This window comes from Balaenoptera borealis, assembly GCF_965194805.1.
Source record: "Balaenoptera borealis genome assembly, chromosome: 6".
Lineage (NCBI taxonomy): Eukaryota > Metazoa > Chordata > Mammalia > Artiodactyla > Balaenopteridae > Balaenoptera > Balaenoptera borealis.
In genome coordinates, this window is record NC_138863.1 from 6,934,007 (window position 1) to 6,955,446 (window position 21,440).

A 21,440-nucleotide genomic window follows, 5' to 3' on the forward strand; every position below is an offset into this window, starting at 1 on the left:
CAGGCATGGGGAGATGGACTTCAGGGTTGGAACAGCTACGTGGAGCCAAGGCAAAGCCAGGGAGACCAGGAAGGAGAGGGGAGCAAGGAAAGTGGGCAGAGGAAACGTCTGGGGAAGACCAGGGCCAGGGAGGAGCGCCACTCCCCACGCCGCCATGTGTCTGAGCCTGCACGTCGTCAGCGCTCCCTGGCCTCGCCCATTGCTCCATCTCCACCTGTAGCTCGTTTCTCTTCCTTGTAAGCAGAGAGCCTTGACTACAGTGGAAATTTAGAATTCGACAGCCGGAAAACCCCTTAAACATAAATTTATGGCAGAGGCTCAAAGCAGGGAATTCCCTCCTGGTCCTGTCTGCCTTTGCCAGGATCTGAGGGAATGAACCAAGCGCTGCTGCAGGTCCTGGGTCTGGAGTAAGGGGGCTCCTAGCAGGGGGAAGACGGCCTTGCTGTGTCCTTTCTCAGGCCCGGACTCATGACTGGGGAGGTGACAGCCCCTCATGCTGTAACGTGGGGGGCCTACCTGCCCTCTCTGCCAGACCCCAGGTGACTTCTCACACGAGGGCCATGAAGGCAGGTCTCCTGTGGTGGGGTGGGGGTGAATGGAATCTTCTCTGCTCCTCTCCAGCAATCCTGCACTCCCATCTGCTGTGATTTCTCAGCATCTCCAAAATCGATGGGCGGGAATTTGCTTCACCTTTGGGTAACTGAATAGCCCATTTCTATTAATTTTTCCAAAGTAAATGAAGTCTGGGTAAATACTTTCATGGAGTAATCAGGGAACACCTCTGCTGCACAGGCTCTGCCTCCAGAAACTGGGAACTGCCAACAACCTTTTAAGCAGCTTTTCCGCTAAAAATTTAAAAAACAAAAACTTGGGACTTCCCTGGCGGTCCAGTGGTTGAGACTCCACGCTTCCACTGCAGGGGTCTCGGGTTCGATCCCTGGTCGGGGAACTAAGATTCCACATGCGGCACTGCGTGGCCAAATGATAAAGAAAAAAACCCCCAAAACACCCTTAAATCCCGTTTTGGGTGAGCACTTGTTTTATGGGCTGAAGCTATTTTTTTTTTTTTTAATAGCGAAAACTTTTATATTTAGAATTAACCACCTGGACTCAGTTTAGATGATCCTAATTTTGTTGGCAACATCCAAAGCATCATAGTCAGGAGCCGGTCGAACATATACCTTCTTCTAACCATGAGGCTTGATCAGGGTGTTGACCTTAGCCATGTGGATGTCATAGAGCTTCTTCACAGCCTGTTTAATTTGGTGCTTGTTGGCCTTGACATCCACAATGAACACCAGTGCGTTGTTGTCTTCTATTTTCTTCATGGCTGACTCCGTGGTGAGGGAAACATGATGACGGCATAGTGGTCAAGCTTGTTTCTCCTAGGGGTGCTCTTCAGAGGATATTTGGGCCACCTCCTGAGCCGCAGTGTTTTGGGCTGTCAGAAGGTGGGTGATGCCCGGATCTCCATTTTTTTTTTTTAATAAATTTATTTATTTATTTATTTTTTATGGCTGCGTTGGGTCTTCGTTGCTGCATGTGGATTTTCTCTAGTTGCAGTGAGTGGGGGCTACTCTTCATTGTGGTGTGCGGGCTTCTCATTGCGGTGGCTTCTCTTGTTGTGGAGCGTGGACTGTAAGCATGCGGGCTTCAGTAGCTGTGGCTCGCGGGCTCTAGGCACGCGGGCTCAGTAATTGTGGCTCACGGGCCTAGTTGCTCTGCGGCATGTGGGATCTTCCCAGACCAGGGCTCGAACCCGTGTCCCCTGCATTGGCAGGCAGATTCTTAACCACTGTGCCACCAGGGAAGTTCCCAGGGAATTTTTTGTTTTTTGTTTTTTTCTCATTAATTTTCACTTTATTCGTTTGAAATTTGTGATCATATCCATAAGACATAGGAGTCCTTTTTGCTGAGGCTACAAAACGAACACATCCTGTCTATTGATTCATGTTTTTTTTCTTTTTTTTAAAATTAATTTTAATTGGAGTATAGTTGCTTTACAATATTGTGTTAGTTTCTACCGTACAGCAAAGTGGATCAGCTATATGTATACATATATCCCCCCTTTTTTGGATTTCCTTCCCATTTAGGTTACCACAGAGCACTGAGTAGAGTTCCCTGAGCTATACAGTAGGTTCTCATTAGTTATCTATTTTATATATAGTATAAATAGTGTATATATGTCACTGCCAATCTCTCAATTCATTGCACCCCTGCCCCTTTCCACAGAGAATTTTTTACAATGTTGTTTTGAATTCTGAATTTCTGAATTTTGAAAATAAAATGTATTAACATGGCTCCAAGTTAATAAGAGCCATGCACAGGGGAAGGTTTTGGAACTATTGGAAACATGATTCAACAGTCAGAAGCACATGAAAGCAGCAAATACAACTATGAAACTAAATACCAGTGATCTATTTGTTGGGCCGCAGGGTAAATGTGACAAAAGTTGTCCTTGCACATAAACACACACACACACACACACAATGTTTTCTGAAGTCTGTCTCTGCGTATTTGACATTTGCATCCGAGGTGGGATGATTTGCATATTTTGATGCTGGGTTCAGAGCTATTATCCAACTCATGGGCAAAGTCAAGTTAAATGTAGAAAATGCGTACGTGACATTTCAGCCTGAGTTAACAGAATATATTTTTGACAGAGTAAATGACCTTTCATCACACAATTATGTGGGGATTTATAAAAGGTCTTAGGGACCTGAAAACACACTTGTTATCAGAAGTACATTTTACTGACAGGTTTGTTAAAGAAAATGTGTCCAAGTGATAGAAAGTTAAACCAAAGAGAAATTTTGAGGGAATCTATCAGCATCTTACCCAAGGAATCTACTTCTCTTCTTTCCTCTTCCTGGCATTTTAGTCCTGCTATAAACCCCTATGGTTGGTTTCAAAAGGCTCTTCCCCGCCTGAATTTTTGATTATTTTAGTAGGATTGGGTTCCACCAGGGTTCTGACTCTCGTAGGTCAAAGGTTATGAAGAGAGCAAAGTCTTTAAATACATCTGGCCATATAACTTTCCATAGGCTTTTACCACTTTATACTTCCATCCATGTGTAGAACCATTTCTTTGCCAGTTTTGGTAGTACAATAGAAAAAAAAAAAGTGAAAAATGAAAAAAAACTTTGCTATTTGATAGATGACAATCGTATTTGACTGTTGCTTTAATTTGGTAAAATTGAACTTTTTCCCATCTATTTGTTTACTCATGATTCATTCCCTTTTGGGTAATCTCTATCTAAATCTTTTGCCCATTTCGTCCAGGCAAGGAATAAACAATTTCCTGTGAATTCTTTGGGGGGAAGGTCAGGAAGAGATGATTAAAAAAATTTTTTTTCACGATTTGTCCAAGATCTCTTCTTTATAAGGCAGATAGGATGTGGTGGACCTGGTCACTGAACTAATGAGAGTGTGCACATTAGCATGCATCTTCTAAGGAAGTTGTAAAAATTCCTCATTTTGTATCTATGAAGCATTGTCATATCTGAGTGTTTCCATATCTTAGCATTTCCATACCTTTGGATGAAAAGTTCTGCTAACTAAGGTATTATCATCAGGGTGGTCTTCTGAGGGAGAATAAGACAAAGTTATTTCAGAAGTACCAGTAGTAGCCTAGTAAGTCCTCCACTACAGCAACCGTATTGGGCAGACGGCTTTGAGCAGCCACACAGAGCACATTGTAATGACCACTTTGCATTCATTTGGACACGAAGATGGAGGTGGTGGTACCCCTCCTGTAGGACCCAAGATGCACCCTACTGGATTGGCTACTGTGCTTTTAGACCATCTTTTCTTTGGAGTCTTGATCTCCTCTCTTCTTTTGGTCTGGGTCCCTTTGTGACTTAAATAATTAACTCAACAAGCATTGATTAAGTGCCTTGCATATACCAGGCGGTATTCTCGGGGCTAAAGCTGGACCAGTATTTCTGCCCTTAAAGAGCTTCCATTCTAATGGGAGATACGGACCATAGGAAAACTGAACGTATGAAAGAAGTAAGTTATGTGTGTCTGAGGGCGATGAGAGCTGTGGACAAGAGGAAAGAGCGGAGCAGAGTCAGGGTGCTGGTGAGGGGGTGGAGGTGCGGTCTGCACGTCAGTAAGGTGGCCAGGGTGGCCAGTGTGGACCTCACTGAGAAGGTGAGGTTTTAGCAAAGACCTGACAGAGGGGAGGGAGTCTGCTACAAGGTGATCTGGGGGAAGAGCATCCCGGCAGAGGGCTCAGCTGGAGCAGGCTCTGTAGCAGGTGCACTTGGAGCCCACCCGGTCCTCTGCAGCAGTCAGCGCAGCCCGTGTTGAAGTGGGTGTTGACAGCAAAAGGCTCACAACTGTCCCCTTCTCTGGAGGACTGCCCTCGGCTGACCAGAGCCAGCTCCCCTCCAACAGATGCCTAGAAGGTGGCCAATGACTAACTGATAGGAGGGGGCATGGGTGCCCAGTGCCCTTGCCTTTGAACAGGACACTCTCTGTGATGCAACATATCTTCCGGAGTGCCCCATGGGACAGACTGAGGACAGACTTCTCCAAAAACTACAATTCTGCCTAACTTCTTCCCCTGACCTATCCTCCTTTCCTCAATGCCTATCCTGATGTCTGGATTGAGAGCATTTTGTCAATAAATTGCTGGCACAAGAATCCCAGTCTCAGGCTCCGCTTCTAGGGAACCCAGCCTAAGACAGCCCTAAGGCCATAGCTTGGCAAAAACCAGCAGGGAAGCCACTGTGGCTAGAGCATACCTCCCTGAGAAATGTACACATTCAAACACGTTTGCATACAATTCTGCCTCGGACACCATGGAACCGGATTCAGCAGCCACGGCATCTTTCAGGGTTCCGGCCTAAGGCCTGGTAACCACACGTGTTGACTTCCTGATACACCATCCATTTTTCCACAGAAGGGTTGGAAGTGTACCTTCTCAGAACTTACTGTCTTCAGATAGGAAAAACTGCCTCTTTGCATCTCTCCAAAGTTGCTTTTGTAGAAAATTACTGAATCCACCTGCTCTGAACAGAATTGTATGCCCCCCAAATTCATATGTTGAATCCCTAAATCCAAGGTGACTGTATTTGGACATAGAGCTTTTAGGAGATAAATTTCGATGAGGTCATAAGCATGGGACCCTAATCCAATAGGTTTTATAAGAAAAGGAAGGGAGAGAGAAATCTCTTTCTCTCTTTGCCATGTGAAGACTGAGAAAACAGCCGTCTGTGAACCAGGAAGTGGGCTCTCACAAGAAAATGAACGGTATGGTATTTTGTTATGGAGTCTGAGCCTACCATCAAAACTGCAAAACCATCAAAACTGCAAAAGTTAGCTTTGAAAATTCCAGCCTTACGTTTATGAAGATCACTTTTCTGATCCTGTTGGGAAATAGTTCCTGCAATGCCCCCACCCAAGCCAGGATGTCCTTGGGCCATTGATAGAGGGTTTGAAAACGGGAGACAAACCAGGACTTAATTTTCTGTTTTCACACCTAACCATAAGGTGGAAGCATTGTAAAAGGTCTGAAGCTAGAGACAGAGAGACGTTTCTTAGAATTTTAATCATTTCCTGTGTAGCTGCTATTCTGTGAATGTACAGTAATCTCCTCTTGTACAGAAAATTAATTCCGAGAGGTAATTAGTTTATTTTTTTATGTAAAATGCTTCACCCACCTCCACGTATCCTGGCAACATAACCGAGCTCTTGACAAGGTAAGCGCAGGTCTGGAGCCTGAGACAGGCTCGGAATTCTCCACCTTTCTTGTGTGAGCTTTGCCAAGTGCCCTGACCTCTCTGAACCTCAGTTTCTTCCTCTGTAAAGTACACATAAGACCCACCCTACAGAGTAGCGAGGATCAAGAAAAGAACGCACATGACTGTGCATTTTTGTTTGGCCCAAAGGCACCCAGAACCTCTCTGAGCGTTCTCTGGAGGTAACCTGCTGGATCTGTGTGAATTTACCTTGTTAGTGATTAGATTGTCATGTGGTTGAGCCAAGAGTTGGAGAGCTGGAAGAACATTCCTTGATCATAGATACACACCTGCTTCCAGGCCAGTGTTGAAAAGGATACCTGGGTTGGGAGTGGCCCATGGGTAGGAACAAAGGAGAGAGGAGGGCCTCCAGGAAAAATGGACTAGTTAGCTCCCAACTAGCTACACCAGCATCACCTGGGGAGATGTTTAAAATGCACGTTTCACCTCTCCCCCACCCTCAGAGCTACTGAATCAACTTCTCTGTGGGTGGCCCCAGAACCTGTATTTTTAAACAGCCTCTCAGGTGATTCTTATGCACACCTAAGTTTGAAGGTCCAGTAGAGCTACATCAGATTTTATAGTCACTAACAGGTTACTGTAGATTTTGGACCTGAGTTATAAGTAAATGTTTTGTATGGCTTGCTTGGAACAGCTTGCGTTTTAAATTTATTCCCGATAATAAGCAGTATTTGTAGGCTATTCATTGACCACAAAATTTGGAGCTTATTATATGTCATCTAATATTGGTAATTACATTATGTAAAGTATTCCTCAAGTCATATTATCACATATTCATGTCTAATTAGGATGATTTAATAGGAAAAATGGAAACTCTTTTTACATGTATTCACTGAAAGTCTATTAAGTGAAAGATTAGGAAAGACCCACAGTGATAGTTAGAATCTGGGCCTCATCAAGACTTGCATTAGGAGGTCTGATTTCTGTTTTGCTGCCTGGGGTCTGATGCCAAGATGCGCAGCCAATTAAATGGTAACAAAATGCATTTGCAATGAACGGAGAGCAAAGGTTCACTTAAATTTAGCATTCTGACTTCATTAAAAATCTTCATCCCAGCACACAGAACACGCTGTGAAAACGAAATTACAGAATGACATAAAACAACCCCTCTGTCAGCTGGGAATCTATATTTAGAATCATTTCTAAATGTTTCTGCACCACTGGGACTGTGTGAAAGATTTTCCTTTTCATTTTGCTATCCTATGAACCAGAACCAAAAAATTAAGACGGCTAGTTTTAATATTTTTTGTTAACACCATAATTGTTGAATGGTGTAATGCCAACGACGAGAGAGAATGGGTAAAAAAACCTGTTATCCGTATGCTGCAGGATGAATAATAACTTCCTGAGTGGAAACAAGGAAAGAGCAAGCCTAAAAATCTATGAAATGTATGAACTACCGTATCGCAGGATGGTGCTCAGCGGGCACGAGGACACAGTCCTGGGCCTCAGAGGGGCCGTCCTCATGGGTCTTTTGCGGTAGGACCCCCAGAGCCCTGTCATCTTGAGAAAACCTCACTCAAGGAGCTTCTGGGTACAAATGGTGAGTGTCACCGGGTATTAATCATGATTTTCACTTTTCATTTATTACCTTCAAGTGTACTCTCAGGTACATGTTTTACTCTTTTTGAAAATGACAGTCAGAGAAGGTAACTGGCCTCAACTAATCAAGGGCGAAGTTAGGATTTGAACCCAGCTCTGGACCCAAATCATCTCCTGACTTTATCTATTATACCTACTTTATCATCTATTACACCCACTTTATCTATGCCACCCACTTTGTCTATGCCACCCACTTTATCTATTACACCCACTTTATCATCTATGACACCTGCTTTGTCTATGACACCCACTTTGTCTATGACACCCGCTTTGTCTATTACACCCACTTTAACATCTATTACACCCACTTTGTCTATGACACCCACTTTATCTATGACACCCACTTTATGACAACCACTTTATCATCTATTACACCCACTTTATCATTTATTATACCCACTTTATCATCTATTACACCCACTTTGTCTATTACACCCACTTTGTCTATGACACCCACTTTGTCTATTACACCCATTTTATCTATTACACCCACTTTATCTATGACACCTACTTTATCATCTATTACACCCAGTTTATCATTTATTACACCCACTTTATCATCTATTACACCCACTTTGTCTATGACACCCACTTTATCATCTATTACACCCACTTTATCTATGACACCCACTTTATCATCTATTACACCCACTTTATCTATGACACCCACTTAGTCTATGGTACCCACTTTGTCTATGACACCCACTTTATCTATGACACCCACTTTATGACACCCACTTTATCATCTATTACACCCACTTTATCATCTATGACACCCACTTTGTCTATAACACCCACTTTGTCTATGACACCCTCTTTGTCTATGACACCCACTTTAACATCTATTACACCCACTTTAACATCTATTACACCCACTTTGTCTATGACACCCACTTTATCTATGACACCCACTTTATCTATGACACCCGCTTTATGACAACCACTTTATCATCTATTACACCCACTTTATCATTTATTATACCCACTTTATCATCTATTACACCCACTTTGTCTATTACACCCACTTTGTCTATGACACCCACTTTGTCTATTACACCCATTTTATCTATTACACCCACTTTATCTATGACACCTACTTTATCATCTATTACACCCACTTTATCATTTATTACACCCACTTTATCATCTATTACACCCACTTTGTCTATGACACCCACTTTGTCTATTATACCCACTTTGTTTACTATACCCACTTTGTCTATTATGACACCCGCTTTGTCTATTACACCCACTTTGTCTATTATACCCACTTTGTCTGTTATACCCACTTTGTCTATGACACCCACTTTGTCTATGACACCCACTTTGTCTATTACACCTCTTTGTCTCCTTGGCCTATGAATCATATGTTCAGCCTTTGGAACAGCGTTTCCCTAAATGTGATGCCCTGACCACCAGCATCAGAATGGTCTGGAATGAATGTTGAAATTCAGATTCTTAGACACCATCTAGACCAAGGGAATCCTTCCTTCTGGTGGGCCTCGGGATCTGCACTCTCACAAGTTCCTTAGGTGACTCTCATGCCTAGTGAACTTTGAGTACCATTATTTTTGAGGCATCCAGAAAAAGCATGAGATACAGTAGCTGCCTCTGGTGCTTTGACAGACCAGTTGGAGAGAGCAGCCCCCATGAAACCAAAGCAACAACTTCCATTTACTTTAGCATCATCTGCAGCAAATTGCCAAATCCCAGCCTGGCTTTCACCTGGAGTTCAGTGTACTTTTGAGCCATCTTGCTTTGTGATCAGGTGGTATTTACTTGAGGAATCAAATCTTCGTATTAGCATAAGCAAAACATAATTAGAAAAATCTGTTATAAGAACCATTCTGCTTTCCAAGCCAAATATAAATTCCTTTGTAGTAAGTCATGCCAGGAATCCCACTTTGTTAGCTCATGTAATTAAGAATGACTGTCATGCCAATTGCTGTCAATGTCTATTTTTCTTAATTGTTTGGACATGTGCCTCCCCCCAGCTTCTTTTACTCCTGATGTATGCATAGTTTGAAAGAGTTACCATGATCTTCCTCATTTTTGTAACAAGTTGTGCTGGTTTTTCTCCCTTTGCCCACCCTCCTCCCCATCCATTCTCTGCCCTTCTCAGTGTGTTCCATGTCTGGAGGCTGACCCCTGTGACAGTATCACCACCTGAGCTCCCTTGCCCTCTGGCCTCTGGTTGGGTTTGGCCAATGGGAAGAACCAGCAGGAAATAAAAAGGCAGGAGAAGAGGGAAGTCAAGGTGTTTTTAACCCATGCCCTTCTTTGTTGTCATTGGTGGGTTTTTTTATTGTTGTTTGTTCGTTTTGTTTTTTGTGACTATAGGTTCTGACAGGGACCCCTCTTCCGGCTCAAGCTCTCACTGCCTTGGGTAACACCACACCGCTTCAGATCTATGGGTAGTGATGGCTTTCTGCTGTTGCTAATCCCTGGGTGCCTCAACATCCTTTGCTAGTTCTCTTTGATGCCTGCACCCCTATAATCTCTTCATTAATGTCTCCCTTGAGTGTGCCATATCCTATACGTTCAGGTTCATCTATTTACAATCATGGTTTATGCACATACAAAGATGTCTAGTCTACCCAAAATACTGGGTTAATTTGCAAATATAATTACTGAATTAAAATTATTCGGTTTATTTTCAAATATATATATATATGAAAAATATTAAAGAGTGATGACCCACCCTCTTCCACCTTCCTAACGAGGAAAAATTTTGTTGGTTCCATTGAGGAAAGATAGAAATGGACCATGGGGAAAGGAAAAACGTGAGAGTCTAAATTTAACTTGATAAAAAAGGGATTGCATGAACTAGGACAGAGAGAGGGGAGTGAGGAAGGATGGGTGTAGAGGTGGGTGGTCGAGAGGGGAAAGAGGGCGAGGGGGAGAGAGGAGAGGACCAGGAAGTGGAGAGAGTAGGGGAGAATGGCATTGAGGATTTTAAAGCAGCTTTCTGCTGTCCCCGACAAGCCCCGACCGAATTGCAGATTTATGAGCCAAATAAGTGTCGTCGTTGTTTTAAGCCATCAAGTTTTGGAGTGGTTCATTATGTGGCAATGGATGACTGGGACGGTCAGACTAAGGTTTCTCAAACTGGCCTTAAGGTGGCCCAGTGTCCATCAGTAACAAGAAGATGATATGGAGAGAAGATTTTTTATACTCTTAGCAGCCTGCCGAAAAACCCTTCTTAGGGAGAGTTATATATGTAATATTATGACAATATTATGACAAGCACTGTGTGCCTAGCATGTGGGATGTGCTTAATAAATTTATATTCTGGCAGAGCAAATAAGCCAGGTGGGGTGGGGCATGGGGCCCCGGGGAAGTTACTTCAGTAACAATGGCTGTCGAGGGTGGGTTTCTTTGGCTCAGAACCTGGAGTGGACCACTCAAGTTTGGGTTGGAGCTCGTTTGTTCTATTTAATAGAGAAGGGAGCTGGGAGACAGCTCAGTGGTGTATCTATATGTAAAAAAGAGGAAAACATGGGTCTAAAAGTAGTGGAATTTTTCAAAGAGAAAACTGTCTTCTTGCACCTTGGAAGGTCATGGCTATTGTGAAGTAATGACCCCCAAATCATGGCAAGGACGGGCTTTGAATGCAACGGAGAACCATGTGGTTCCATAGGACAAAATAAGAAGGTTGTGGAGAGTTCTGAGCAGAGGGAGGGCCAGTGCAGGGGGCGGGGGCATCCCAGAGAGAGTAGCTCAGAGAGAAATTTCTGGTGGCCAGGTGACTGAAGAATTTTAAGAACAAAGATGTCTAATAGTTACTTGTAAATTGTTGGCTGTGATAGTCTGTGATGTGGCAACAAAACATTGCCCCCAAATTTCAGTGGAGTCCGTCTTACACATGGGCTTTCACTCACGTGTGGTGTTTTGCCGAGTGAATGAACTGGGGTAGGGACCAGCAAGGGACAGAAAAGGGTCAAAAACCAGAAATATGGAAGAAATATGGAGGCAGAATTGGAGGCCACTGGAAGACACATAGCTCGCTTAGAATCCCCTTCTTTGGTGGTTGTTCTAGAGATTAAAACATATATCTTCAACACTTCATGGTCTATTTGGAGTTAATATTGTACCACTTCATGTGAAATGTTTAAACCTGGCAATCATATAGCTCCATTTCCCACCCTCCTCTACCTTTAAGCTACAATTTTCATAAGTATTTCATCTATATATTTTATAAACCCTACAATAACGTTATAATTATTGTTTTACACAGTATATTTTAAAGAAATTAAGAGAAAAAAGAGTCTTTTATATTTATCCATATATTTAACATTTCCAATGCTTTTCATTCTTTCCTAAAGAACTGAGTTTCTACCTATTATCATATCCCATTAGCCTAAAAAATTCCTTTAGCATTTTTTTGGTAGTAGATCTGATAGCAACAAATTCTCTCAGTTTTATTTATGTGCAAATGTCTTTATTTCATGTTCATTCTTGAAGGATATTTTTTACTCATCTAGAATTCTGTGTAGACTTTTTTAAATGTCTATTTCTCTGCTGAGATTTTTCTATCTCTTAATTTATTTCAGGAGTATTTTCCTTTATGTCCTTGGGTGTAATTATAATAACTGCTGTAAAGTTTTATCTGCTAATTCCAATATCTGGAATGGGGTTGATCTCTGTTTCTTATCTTGTCTCTAAGATGGATCATGTCTTGCAGATTCTTTTTATATATAAAGCAATTTTGGATTATATCCTGGACATGGTGAATGGTATTGTATCCTGGATACTGTGAATGATAAATTGCAGATCCTCAGAATTCTGTTATGTTCCCCTGAAGAGTGTTGACTGTTTTTTTTAAAAGAGGTAGTTCATGTGGCTGAACTCAGATTGCAAAACCTCTCTCCCCTGAGATGTAAAGTAGCTTGTCCAAAGTCATGCAGCCAATAGGTAATTAATGTTAGACAACTTATGAATTAAATGCATCTTTGACAGGGAATATTTACTTCTCTAAGTTTCCATTTATGTTTAAAAGTTCAACCCTAAAGCAAATACTCCCTTAGCTTCCACTTGGTTCTTTTTGATGGGAAGCCAGTCTGCAGTTGGTGGTATTTACTGTCTCTGCTCTTTGCTTGCTACGGACGCGTACCTTATAGATTTGAAGCGCCTCCTTCCAGCTGTGGAAACACAGTAGTCCAACTCGAGGGGATGGAGCCTTGACTTGGATCCTCATGTAGATGAAGCAGCGTTAGCATTTCCAGATAAAATTCAGGACGCCCAGTTAAATTTCAATATCAGATAAAACCCCATAAATTTTTAGCGTAAATTATTTGAGACATACTTATTGTAGAAATAAAGACCAATCAAATGAGAAAAGTAAAGGCTGTCTATTCAGAGCTGGCTACGGCAAGGGGGTCAGCCACCAGCACCTGTGCTTTGGCAGCAACTCACAGGCAGGCAGAGGAGTGGGAAAGCTTTCTGGTGGAAAAAGGGAGGGCTTCGGGTGTGGGGACTGATGGGGGACACTGGGCCTGGGGAAGCTGGAGGTGGCCAACTACAAGGGAGGTGTGCTACGTGGCTGGTTTAGGGCTCCATATTTGGCTTTCTCTGGTTGGTCTTAAGTTGGAAACGGGGACAAACATTTGGGAAGCTGTCTGTTATTAATCAAATTCTGGCTGTTTGGGGCCAGGAGTTGCTGTTTGGCTTCCTGGACTGTCAGCAGAGACAGCTGTCTCACTTCCCCCAAGTCTGGCTTACAGCAGGCTGCCTTCCTGGGCCAGTTACTGTAGATAAGGGCTTGGTTTCCTGGGCAGGTTGCTGCAGGTTGTGGGTCAGAGATCTATTTTTATACATAGTCTGACCATTATCTGTGTGTATATTCAGTCTCTCGTACTATTTGGGACATACTTACACTAAATATCTCTTCAGAGATGTTTTCCTGAGCACTCATGAATCTCAGCACAGAAGAGAAGCAGGAGAGGCCAGTGGGCTGGCATGGTCCTAGAACTCTGTCCGGTAGCACTGATCCTATCAGGTGGCAGAAGAGACACATTGGGACCCCAACCACGTCATGCCTGTGTGTGGCTCTTCAGGCCTGAGAGCGCTCTCTGATCATCGGAATTGCCTTTGCTGCATAGGCTGTATTATCGGCTGAGGAATTAACACCCCCCAGAGGCAGCCCTTAACTGTGGCTCATGAGAGAGGGTGTGTAGGCACCCAGCTCTCTCCTCTTTGGATGGGATAACACAGGCTTGTGTTCCACACTGGCAGCCGCAGATTAAGCCCCATTTGGCCACAGTGCCTACCCGCTCTGAGAGTATCCTTTGCTGGCTTCCTTCCCTTCCCAGTCTCAATTCCCTACTCCCTCTCTAGTGCTTCTGGGAGTTACTCCCAAATACTTCCCTTGCACTTGAAGCTTTGCCTCAGAGTCTATTTCTGGGGTACCCAAACTCATAAGGCAGCTAATGGAGATTAGCTGACCCTGAATTGGCCTCCCTGAAAGTTTTGAACGTCAGGTATACCAAGTGAGGGCCAGGACTGTGGACCAAGGACAGGCAAAAAGCAGCAGAATCTGGTCCATCAATCAGGGAGGGGAGCCCAGGGCTGACGCTGGGCTCACAAGGGTCTTCTGTACCCTGTCCGCTCAGGGGCTGTTGTTCCTATTCCAAATGGCTTTGGAACTTCCAAAGTTCCAAAGGGCTGATGCAGGGCTGTGCAACTTCCTCCCCTCCCATGCATCCTGGTGACAGACCCCATCCCCTGAGGTGACCTCCACATCTTTGTCCCTTGAAATGGAAGGGACCAACTGGCCTGGTGATGCATCTATAATTTTGTTGGGGGCGCGTCCTTTCTCCTAGTTTCCTGCTTTTGGTGGTTGTTGTTAGTGTTCTTATCTCGCAAAAAAAACAGTCTCAGGGGAAGCGTGGCATGGCAGTTATTCACCTCCGGGGGTGACTTGCCCCTTCCCCTCCCCCGAGGGCATTTGGCAGTGTCTGGTGTGGGGGGCGTACTGGCAGCTAGCGGGCAGAGGCCGGGGTGCTGCTAACATCCTGCAATGCACAGACAGCCCATAACAAAGAGCGATTCGGCCCCAAATGTCAATAGCGCTAAGGCCGAGAGCCTGGCCCTGGGGTGAGCGGCGCTTTTCTCCATTCTTAGCTCCAGAAGGGTTAGCTCCTCCAGGAGTTAACCTGCAAATGGAGGCCTGTTTGTGCCAGGCCTGCTGTTCCTCTGTTCTAGTCCATCCACGGTTGGACAGGACGGATTCCCGGTGACAAACTGGAAAAAAACACAGGAGGACCAGGGAAAAGAGCAAGGAGATGGTGTTGCTGCAGCCTCTGTGGCACTGGGCGCTGGGGCCGAGGCCAGGCTTGGTGGCTTGGGCCACTCCTGCCGGGCCCAGGGCTTGGGTTCTCCTGACCCAGGTGTCTTGGGTGTGACTCTCAGAAGTGACCTGGCCAACACCATGCAGCTTGTCAGATCTGGAGCCAGGACCTGGCCTGAGAAGCCAGGAGTGGCGGAGTTCTGAGTGGCTCATAGCAGCTTCTACATCTGTGACCTTTGTAGCATCCGAGGCTGAGACGGAGACATGAAGAATTATGTGGTTTTGTCAGATGAGCACGTTGATTACAACTGGCATTTGCTGAGGGTGGACGTGCAGCCAGGGTTATTTATCACTAGTAGGTCTTCTCCTCCCAAGGACCCCACAAGGTTGATGTTATTATTCTCTCCTTTGTACACATGAAGAAAGGAGGCAATGGCAGGCTGAGTACTTAGACAAGTACCTAGTACTTGGGTCGGCAAGTACAGTGGGTCGGCAGTGGGGCTGGGGGTCCCCCAGAGTCCAAGATCCTCAGCACCACGGTGGTGATCATTCTAAACACTAAATCATAAAACGTTCTCCCAGCAACCCCTGGAGGAAATCATTGCATGGTCTTTTGTCCACACACCCTTTGTCCGCACACGTGGCAATATAACCTCTGGCCTGTGCATTTGCCTCTTCTGGAAGCCGGGGCTATTTCCTTATTCCTCACAGGTCCTCAGGGCCTGGCACAGAGACTGGCACACTTTGGCACATTTAGACAGTCCGGTTCCAGAGTCTGTGCTCTCAACTACTACCTACACTGAATGCTCTTTTAAAATAACTGAAGTGAGACAAACCGTTTCTGGGGATAGGCTCAAAATTAGGTATGAATATTCAATTTACATCCCGTGCACTAAAACCCAATTCCACGTAATGCAGAGGATGGCCTCTCCCGCCTGCCCCTCTGCCCACCCCCCTCCTTCCCAGGGGCCCTGCCAGAGCTGCAGGTCAGTGTGTCGCTGCCTGTCACTCCTCCTGGCATCCGGTGATCCCTCCTCCACCTGCTCTGTAGACCAGGGCTGGGGTGAGGCAAGCAAGGCCCTGGGACGCTAAGTTTCAGGTGGAACGAGTCCAGGTGGGCAACTGAGAGTGAGTGCCTCTCACCTCTTGCGCTGGGTCCCTCACTTGCCTCACCCCACTCTTGACCTTCCTAAACACGTGAACAGCTGCATGTCGCTGTCTGCTAGCGTCCCTGCAGGGTAAAGCATGGGCTGTGAGTCATCTACTTGGTTAGGGAAGTAGGAAGAAGCCGATGGAGGGAGAAGCAGATGTGCCGGAGCCGAGTCTCACTGGGTCAGACCAGCCCAGGACTGCGTGGGTCACGGAGCTGCTGTGTGGTGACTGGGACGACTGCCAGCTCATCCCAGTGGCCAGGAGCACCGGCCAGCCCTGCTGTGGAGTACGGCCGGGTGCCAGCTCAGGGGCTCCCTACATGTCCCCAGGTCCAGGTTCTCGGAGTAGCTCCGTCTGTGTAGCTAAAGAGACCCAACTGGTCCCCTTGGCCTCAACTTGCCCATCTGGTCTCAACTAGTGCCCCCTAGCCTCAACTAGTCTCCCTGGCCTCAACTAGCCCATCTGGCCTCAAGGTCTCTTGTCTTCAAGGCTTGCCCAGGCTCGCCCTGCCCCTCGGTTCCCGGCCTTCTTTGCCCACACGGGGGAGGCCTTTACTGACCTCCATCTAGGTAGGACATCCCTGCCGTCCATGAAGGCTCAGCTCAGCCGCCTCCCTCATTGCGGCCTGGAGGACCTTTTCCTCCTGCTCTGTGTGGAGAATCCCCACGGGGCCCTCCCACACAGTCTTGTCTCCCAGGAAGAGGGAGGGGACTGAGGTTCAATGAACGCCTATGACGGGCCAGGCACAGACCCGAGCCCACCGAATCCGTACAACCACACCATGCCGAAGGCTCCCTTCTCCCCATTCTGTAGATGAGGATACTGAGGCTCAGAAAAGCTAAGTGCCTGGTACAAACTCATATTTTTAGGAAATGAAAGACAAGATATTTAAACCCCATTCCTTCTGATGCCACAGCCCAAGATACACCAGCCCTCCTCGCCATGGTCCCCCTTGATAAATGTGCTGATCCCAAAGCCCAGCACACGCCATCAGCATGGGGTTGAGGGAAGACCACGAGCTGTATACACTGGTGTAAAATCACTCCCAGTCCGGCCCAGCGGTTGGGTGCTGGGATCTGAGCGAGAAGAGCTGACCAGTGCAGACCACAAAGACGACTGTCCCTGCCCGGACTCTACCTGCCGGCGTTGTTACCTGCACAGTGCAGGTTTCCCAAAAGGGAACCTGGTGGGGTGGGGGGTAGGGTGGGGTGGCGAGGTGTCTGTGGGGCTGAGACCAGACATTTGCATGATAAAGGGTTTCTTTCTGCTAGAGTGAAGGCTTCGAGCTGGGCTTGCTGCCTTGCAGAAAGCTTCGAGGCCTTCAGATTGCTGGATCTCCATGGAAATTAGTTTGCCAGAGAAAGAAACTATTTTAAGGACGTGCGAAGAGAGAGACCCTGTAGGCTGGGGTAGGGAAGGTAGCTGTGGGAGAGAGCTTTTCTGAATGACTCACTAATTTCCCTCCTGTCGGGTGGAAAAAATGGCATGGAAAAAGAATCACAGCCCAGGAAGGAGGAGCGGCACAGCTGCCCCTGCCCCTGGTCCCTGGGCAGACAGCTTGGAGCTGCAGCAGCTGCGCTGGCGGTGCGGACGCTGAATGCGGGCTGCTATTAGGGAAAGGCCGTCAGGACAACAACGCCTTTCTGTTGCCAAAAAACCCGCTGTTTTCAACCAGCTTTCATGTCATGCAAAGAAGGAGAAATCTGCTTCTTAAAAAAAAAGTGACTTCAGCAGCTTCTGTAACCTCAGGGAACACGGAATTCACTGTCGGGGTAGGGGACACTTTTGTGAGCAAATCTTATTAATCCAACTCCTTGGTTAGGGAGCTTGGTGAAGAAAGGCGGAAACAAAATAGAGGTAACTTACTTAGGTGATAAAGAGGTGGGGATTTCTGGGTTCCCCTCTCATCCTGCTGTTGGAAGGGGAATTGGGTGTTTGGGAGGCCCAGGATTGGGAGCAAAGCAGACATGGCGGAAAAATCTGGCCCCAAGAGATGGTGGCGGACCAGAGCCCGGGGAGAAACGTGGTCAGGGACCTCGAAGAGTGGGTGCAGGGCTGAGCAGTTGAAAGGACAAGGCTGAAGAAGTCTTAAATTTCACAATTTCCAGTTTCCAGTTCCAGGTATCACAGTGGGCCCCGTTGTCCATCTCCTTACAGTCAAGGCCTGCTTGGTGCTGACACAGCCGGCGTTGGAGCCTGGGGGAGAGGCGAGGGGGGCACTGTACCTGCTCAGGCCGCCAGAACTCAGGGCACTGCTGCTCCTGGACTCGCTTCTCCTGGGACCCCTCAGAAATGGTGAGGAGGGCCTGGATGCCCATTCCAGGTAGGGGTGGGAGTTGCAGGCCCCTCATAGCACGCCAGCACCCCTTGGCAGCGGTGGATTCCCCACGTGCCATGGCCATCCGTGGCCCGGTCCTCAGCTGTGGGGTGGCAGGTGTAGGAAGGGCTGGCCTAAAGGATGTCTGGGTAATCTCCAGCTGCCCCTCCGCCTTGGCCCTTGGCCTAGGGGGTCAGAAGGTGGGTGCCTGGGGACTCGGGTCAAGTTCTATGTAGGGACCAGGAAGTGAGCCTTCAGGGTGAGGGTATCCCACCTGAGCGGATGAGGAGCCTTGGTTGCGCTGGGAGTTCAGCCCTGCCCCTGGCGGTCTCCACGTGCTGTCATTGAAGGGCAGTGAATGGTTTGCTCCGTGGCTGCCAAGAACACCACTGTCTCAGGCTCTGCCCGGAGTCCAGGCCTGGTACCTGTGAACAGGAGCAGAGGCCGAGTAGCCTGAGGTGGCGGGGACAGCAGCCCAGACCAAGGCAGCCTGGAAGGAGGGCCAGGCAGCACCCACACTGGCCCTCTGGGCTGGGTGCTGCTCCCTGACCCATACGCAGTGCAAGCTGCCCGTGAACGTGGGGGTCTGGAGGCCCACAAGCTGGCGATCGTGTACATGTGTCTACTGTCTCTGGAGCTCAGCAATGAACACGTACAAAAGCCAGGAGGAACTCTGGCTGCAGGAGAGCAGGCAGTGGTGGCAACGGGACGCTGCGATGGAAGTCTGGTGGCTGCAAGGTGTGCCGGGAGTCCCACGAAGATGTGTGATGTCTCCCGCTGTTCCTGGTCCACGCCAACTTCAAACTCGTTCTACCGTGTCCCCTCCGTTCAGGACAACGCTGGCCCATCTCTACCGTGAAACTCGATATCCTCCCCTCCCTGGGCTGCCGTTCTGCAGCCCTCACAGCCTAGCAGCATGTCTGTGGCTGAATGTCAGGAAAAAATGCCACGCAGGTGGGAGGTGAGAAAGGCACAATTTATTGGTCACGCAGACTGACGCACGTGGGGATGTGGGGTGCGTACCCATCCTCCTGAACTCACACACACTTCTGGATTTGGTTTCCTACATTAATTTCATTATGTCAAAAAGCAACACAAGAACAAACATCACCAATCCATTCTCCTAGTAACCAAGGAAGCAGGGCCAAAAGCCACAGAGTTCGGAAAGAAAAGGCTGCACTGCTTTGAGAGCCGGGAACCAAGAGGCCAGCCCTCGCTGGCAGCTAGGTAGGAAAGCTGGCTTTCTGCAGCAACTAACAAACAGCACAGACTCTTCTATTAGCACGATGAGATAAGGCTCGGGGTGTGGCTCATTCCATGGCCTGGCGGTGCCTGCCCACCTGCAGGAGGGCATGGGGGACCTGGCACGAGCCTGGGCATCGCCAGTCCAGGCTGAAGCCAGATCTCTTCACCGCAGAGTAGGAGCTGATATTCTTTCTTCTTCTTCCGACTAAAGAACTCGGATGACCCAGAGATCCCTGTTCTCCACACCGGCTCTGCCGGACCACGGCAGCTTTAGCTAAAGCAGTTTGCATCACTGAAGCTAGACAAGGCCAGGTTCACTGTACCCCAAATTAACCACTCGTTCCTCAGAGCTCCCTAAAGGCCAAGCGCTGTCTCACGACAGGAGGGCACTAGCCTTAATTTTTAATGCTTTGTCCAAACCACTCAGGACATACTGTTTTGAACCGAGGGGTCTGGGAATGTGGTTTTAGTTGGCTAAAGACTCAACTCATAATGTTCATAAAGCACTTAGCACGGTACCTGGCAGGTGCTGAGTGCTCCCTACATGTAGCCATTATTATTATTAATATTATTATTATTATTATTATTTATATCTCTACGCACAAATCAGCGCTTTAGTTCCTTTCTTCAAAATGGCAGCCGGAACAAGGCTCTTGGGTCCCAAGTACCAAGATCAAGCTGGGGGCCCAGGTGTGCGGGTTGTTTGGTGCCCATCAGGCGGGTTTTTCCTTCCAACTTCAGTGCTGGGTGTCAAGTTTCACAGCCAGTGCACCTTGCTGACCACACAGAAGCTAGACCCTCTCCTGAAAAAGACGAAGCCCTGAGTAGGAAGCTGGGTAGGAGGAGCGAACAGGGGTCCTGGGAGAGGGTCCCAGCAGCTTCGTGCTGCTCCTTTGGGCTCCCATCTCGCTGGCAGCTCACCAGGGGCTTCACTGTGGGACAAAAACAGAAGACTGTCAGCTCTGCATTCTCGCCAGGCCAGATTTAACTAAAGGTCCCCATGTCCTTGCATGCCCTGGGCTAGAGCAGGCTTAGTGCTAACCTAGTGCTGAAGGGGGCCAGCACGCTGTTCTAAGTACTTACACGCATTCTAATATACGTGCATATATATTATATGCATACGGAGTAATATATAATACATATGAAATAATATGCAATGGATGATACATACCTTTTCCATATAAGTTGTAACATATAGTAATGATATATAATAAAATTTAATCCTCCCTATAAACCTGTGAGGCAGGTTCCACTGATTGCCCCCCCTTTTTTTTTTTTTTTTTAATTTTATTTATTTATTTATTTATTTATTTATTTTTGGCTGTGTTGGGTCTTCGTTTCTGTGCGAGGGCTTTCTCTAGTTGCGGCAAGTGGGGGCCACTCCTCATCGCAGTGCGCGGGCCTCTCACTGTCGCGGCCTCTCTTGTTGTGGAGCACAGGCTCCAGACGCGCAGGCTCAGTAATTGTGGCTCACGGGCCCAGCCGCTCCGCGGCATGTGGGATCTTCCCAGACCAGGGCTCGAACCCGTATCCCCTGCATTGGCAGGCAGACTCTCAACCACTGCGCCACCAGGGAAGCCCGATTGCCCCCTTTTTTACAGATGAGTAAACTGAGGCTCAAGGCACAGAGCCAGAAAGTGGCACAGCTGGGATTCAAACCCAAGACAGTGTGGCTCCAGAATCTGTTCTTAACCACTATTAGTTTTGCTCAAAAAGAAATCTTATTCTATAGGAAGGAAGGGGACATTGAGTCTGAAGTCCCTAAAATACTGGAAAAATTTTAAGTACTAATACTAATGATGATAACGTAATATAAATGATCTGGGCTCTCTTGTATCTATGAAGCCTTATTCCTATGGGCCTGACATAGAGGACTCAGAGTTTCCCCCCAGGCCCTCCTTTAACCTTTCAATGTAGGAGCAGGGACTTTGGGTACAGGCTAGGTTCAAATTCTGTCTCTACCTCCTTTCTCATTCTCAGTTCCCAGAACACCGTTTCTCGGAACCCACTTCTGGGCCGGGTCATTGTATCACGCACATGCACACGCACACTCACGCACATGGATGAG

General features: G+C 47.0%; 1 protein-coding gene across 1 annotated transcript in view; it reads right to left on the bottom strand.

Annotated features, from left to right (window-relative positions):
* Positions 1 to 1,953: 1,953 nt before the first annotated feature.
* INPP5D (inositol polyphosphate-5-phosphatase D) overlaps positions 1,954 to 21,440 on the bottom strand; it is a 144,000-nt gene continuing 124,513 nt past the window's right edge. The window contains exon 27 of the mRNA XM_082395832.1: positions 1,954 to 20,304. Within this exon, the coding sequence (XP_082251958.1) occupies positions 20,302 to 20,304 (3 nt within the window). The 3' untranslated portion in view covers positions 1,954 to 20,301. The remainder of the gene's footprint in view (positions 20,305 to 21,440) is intronic.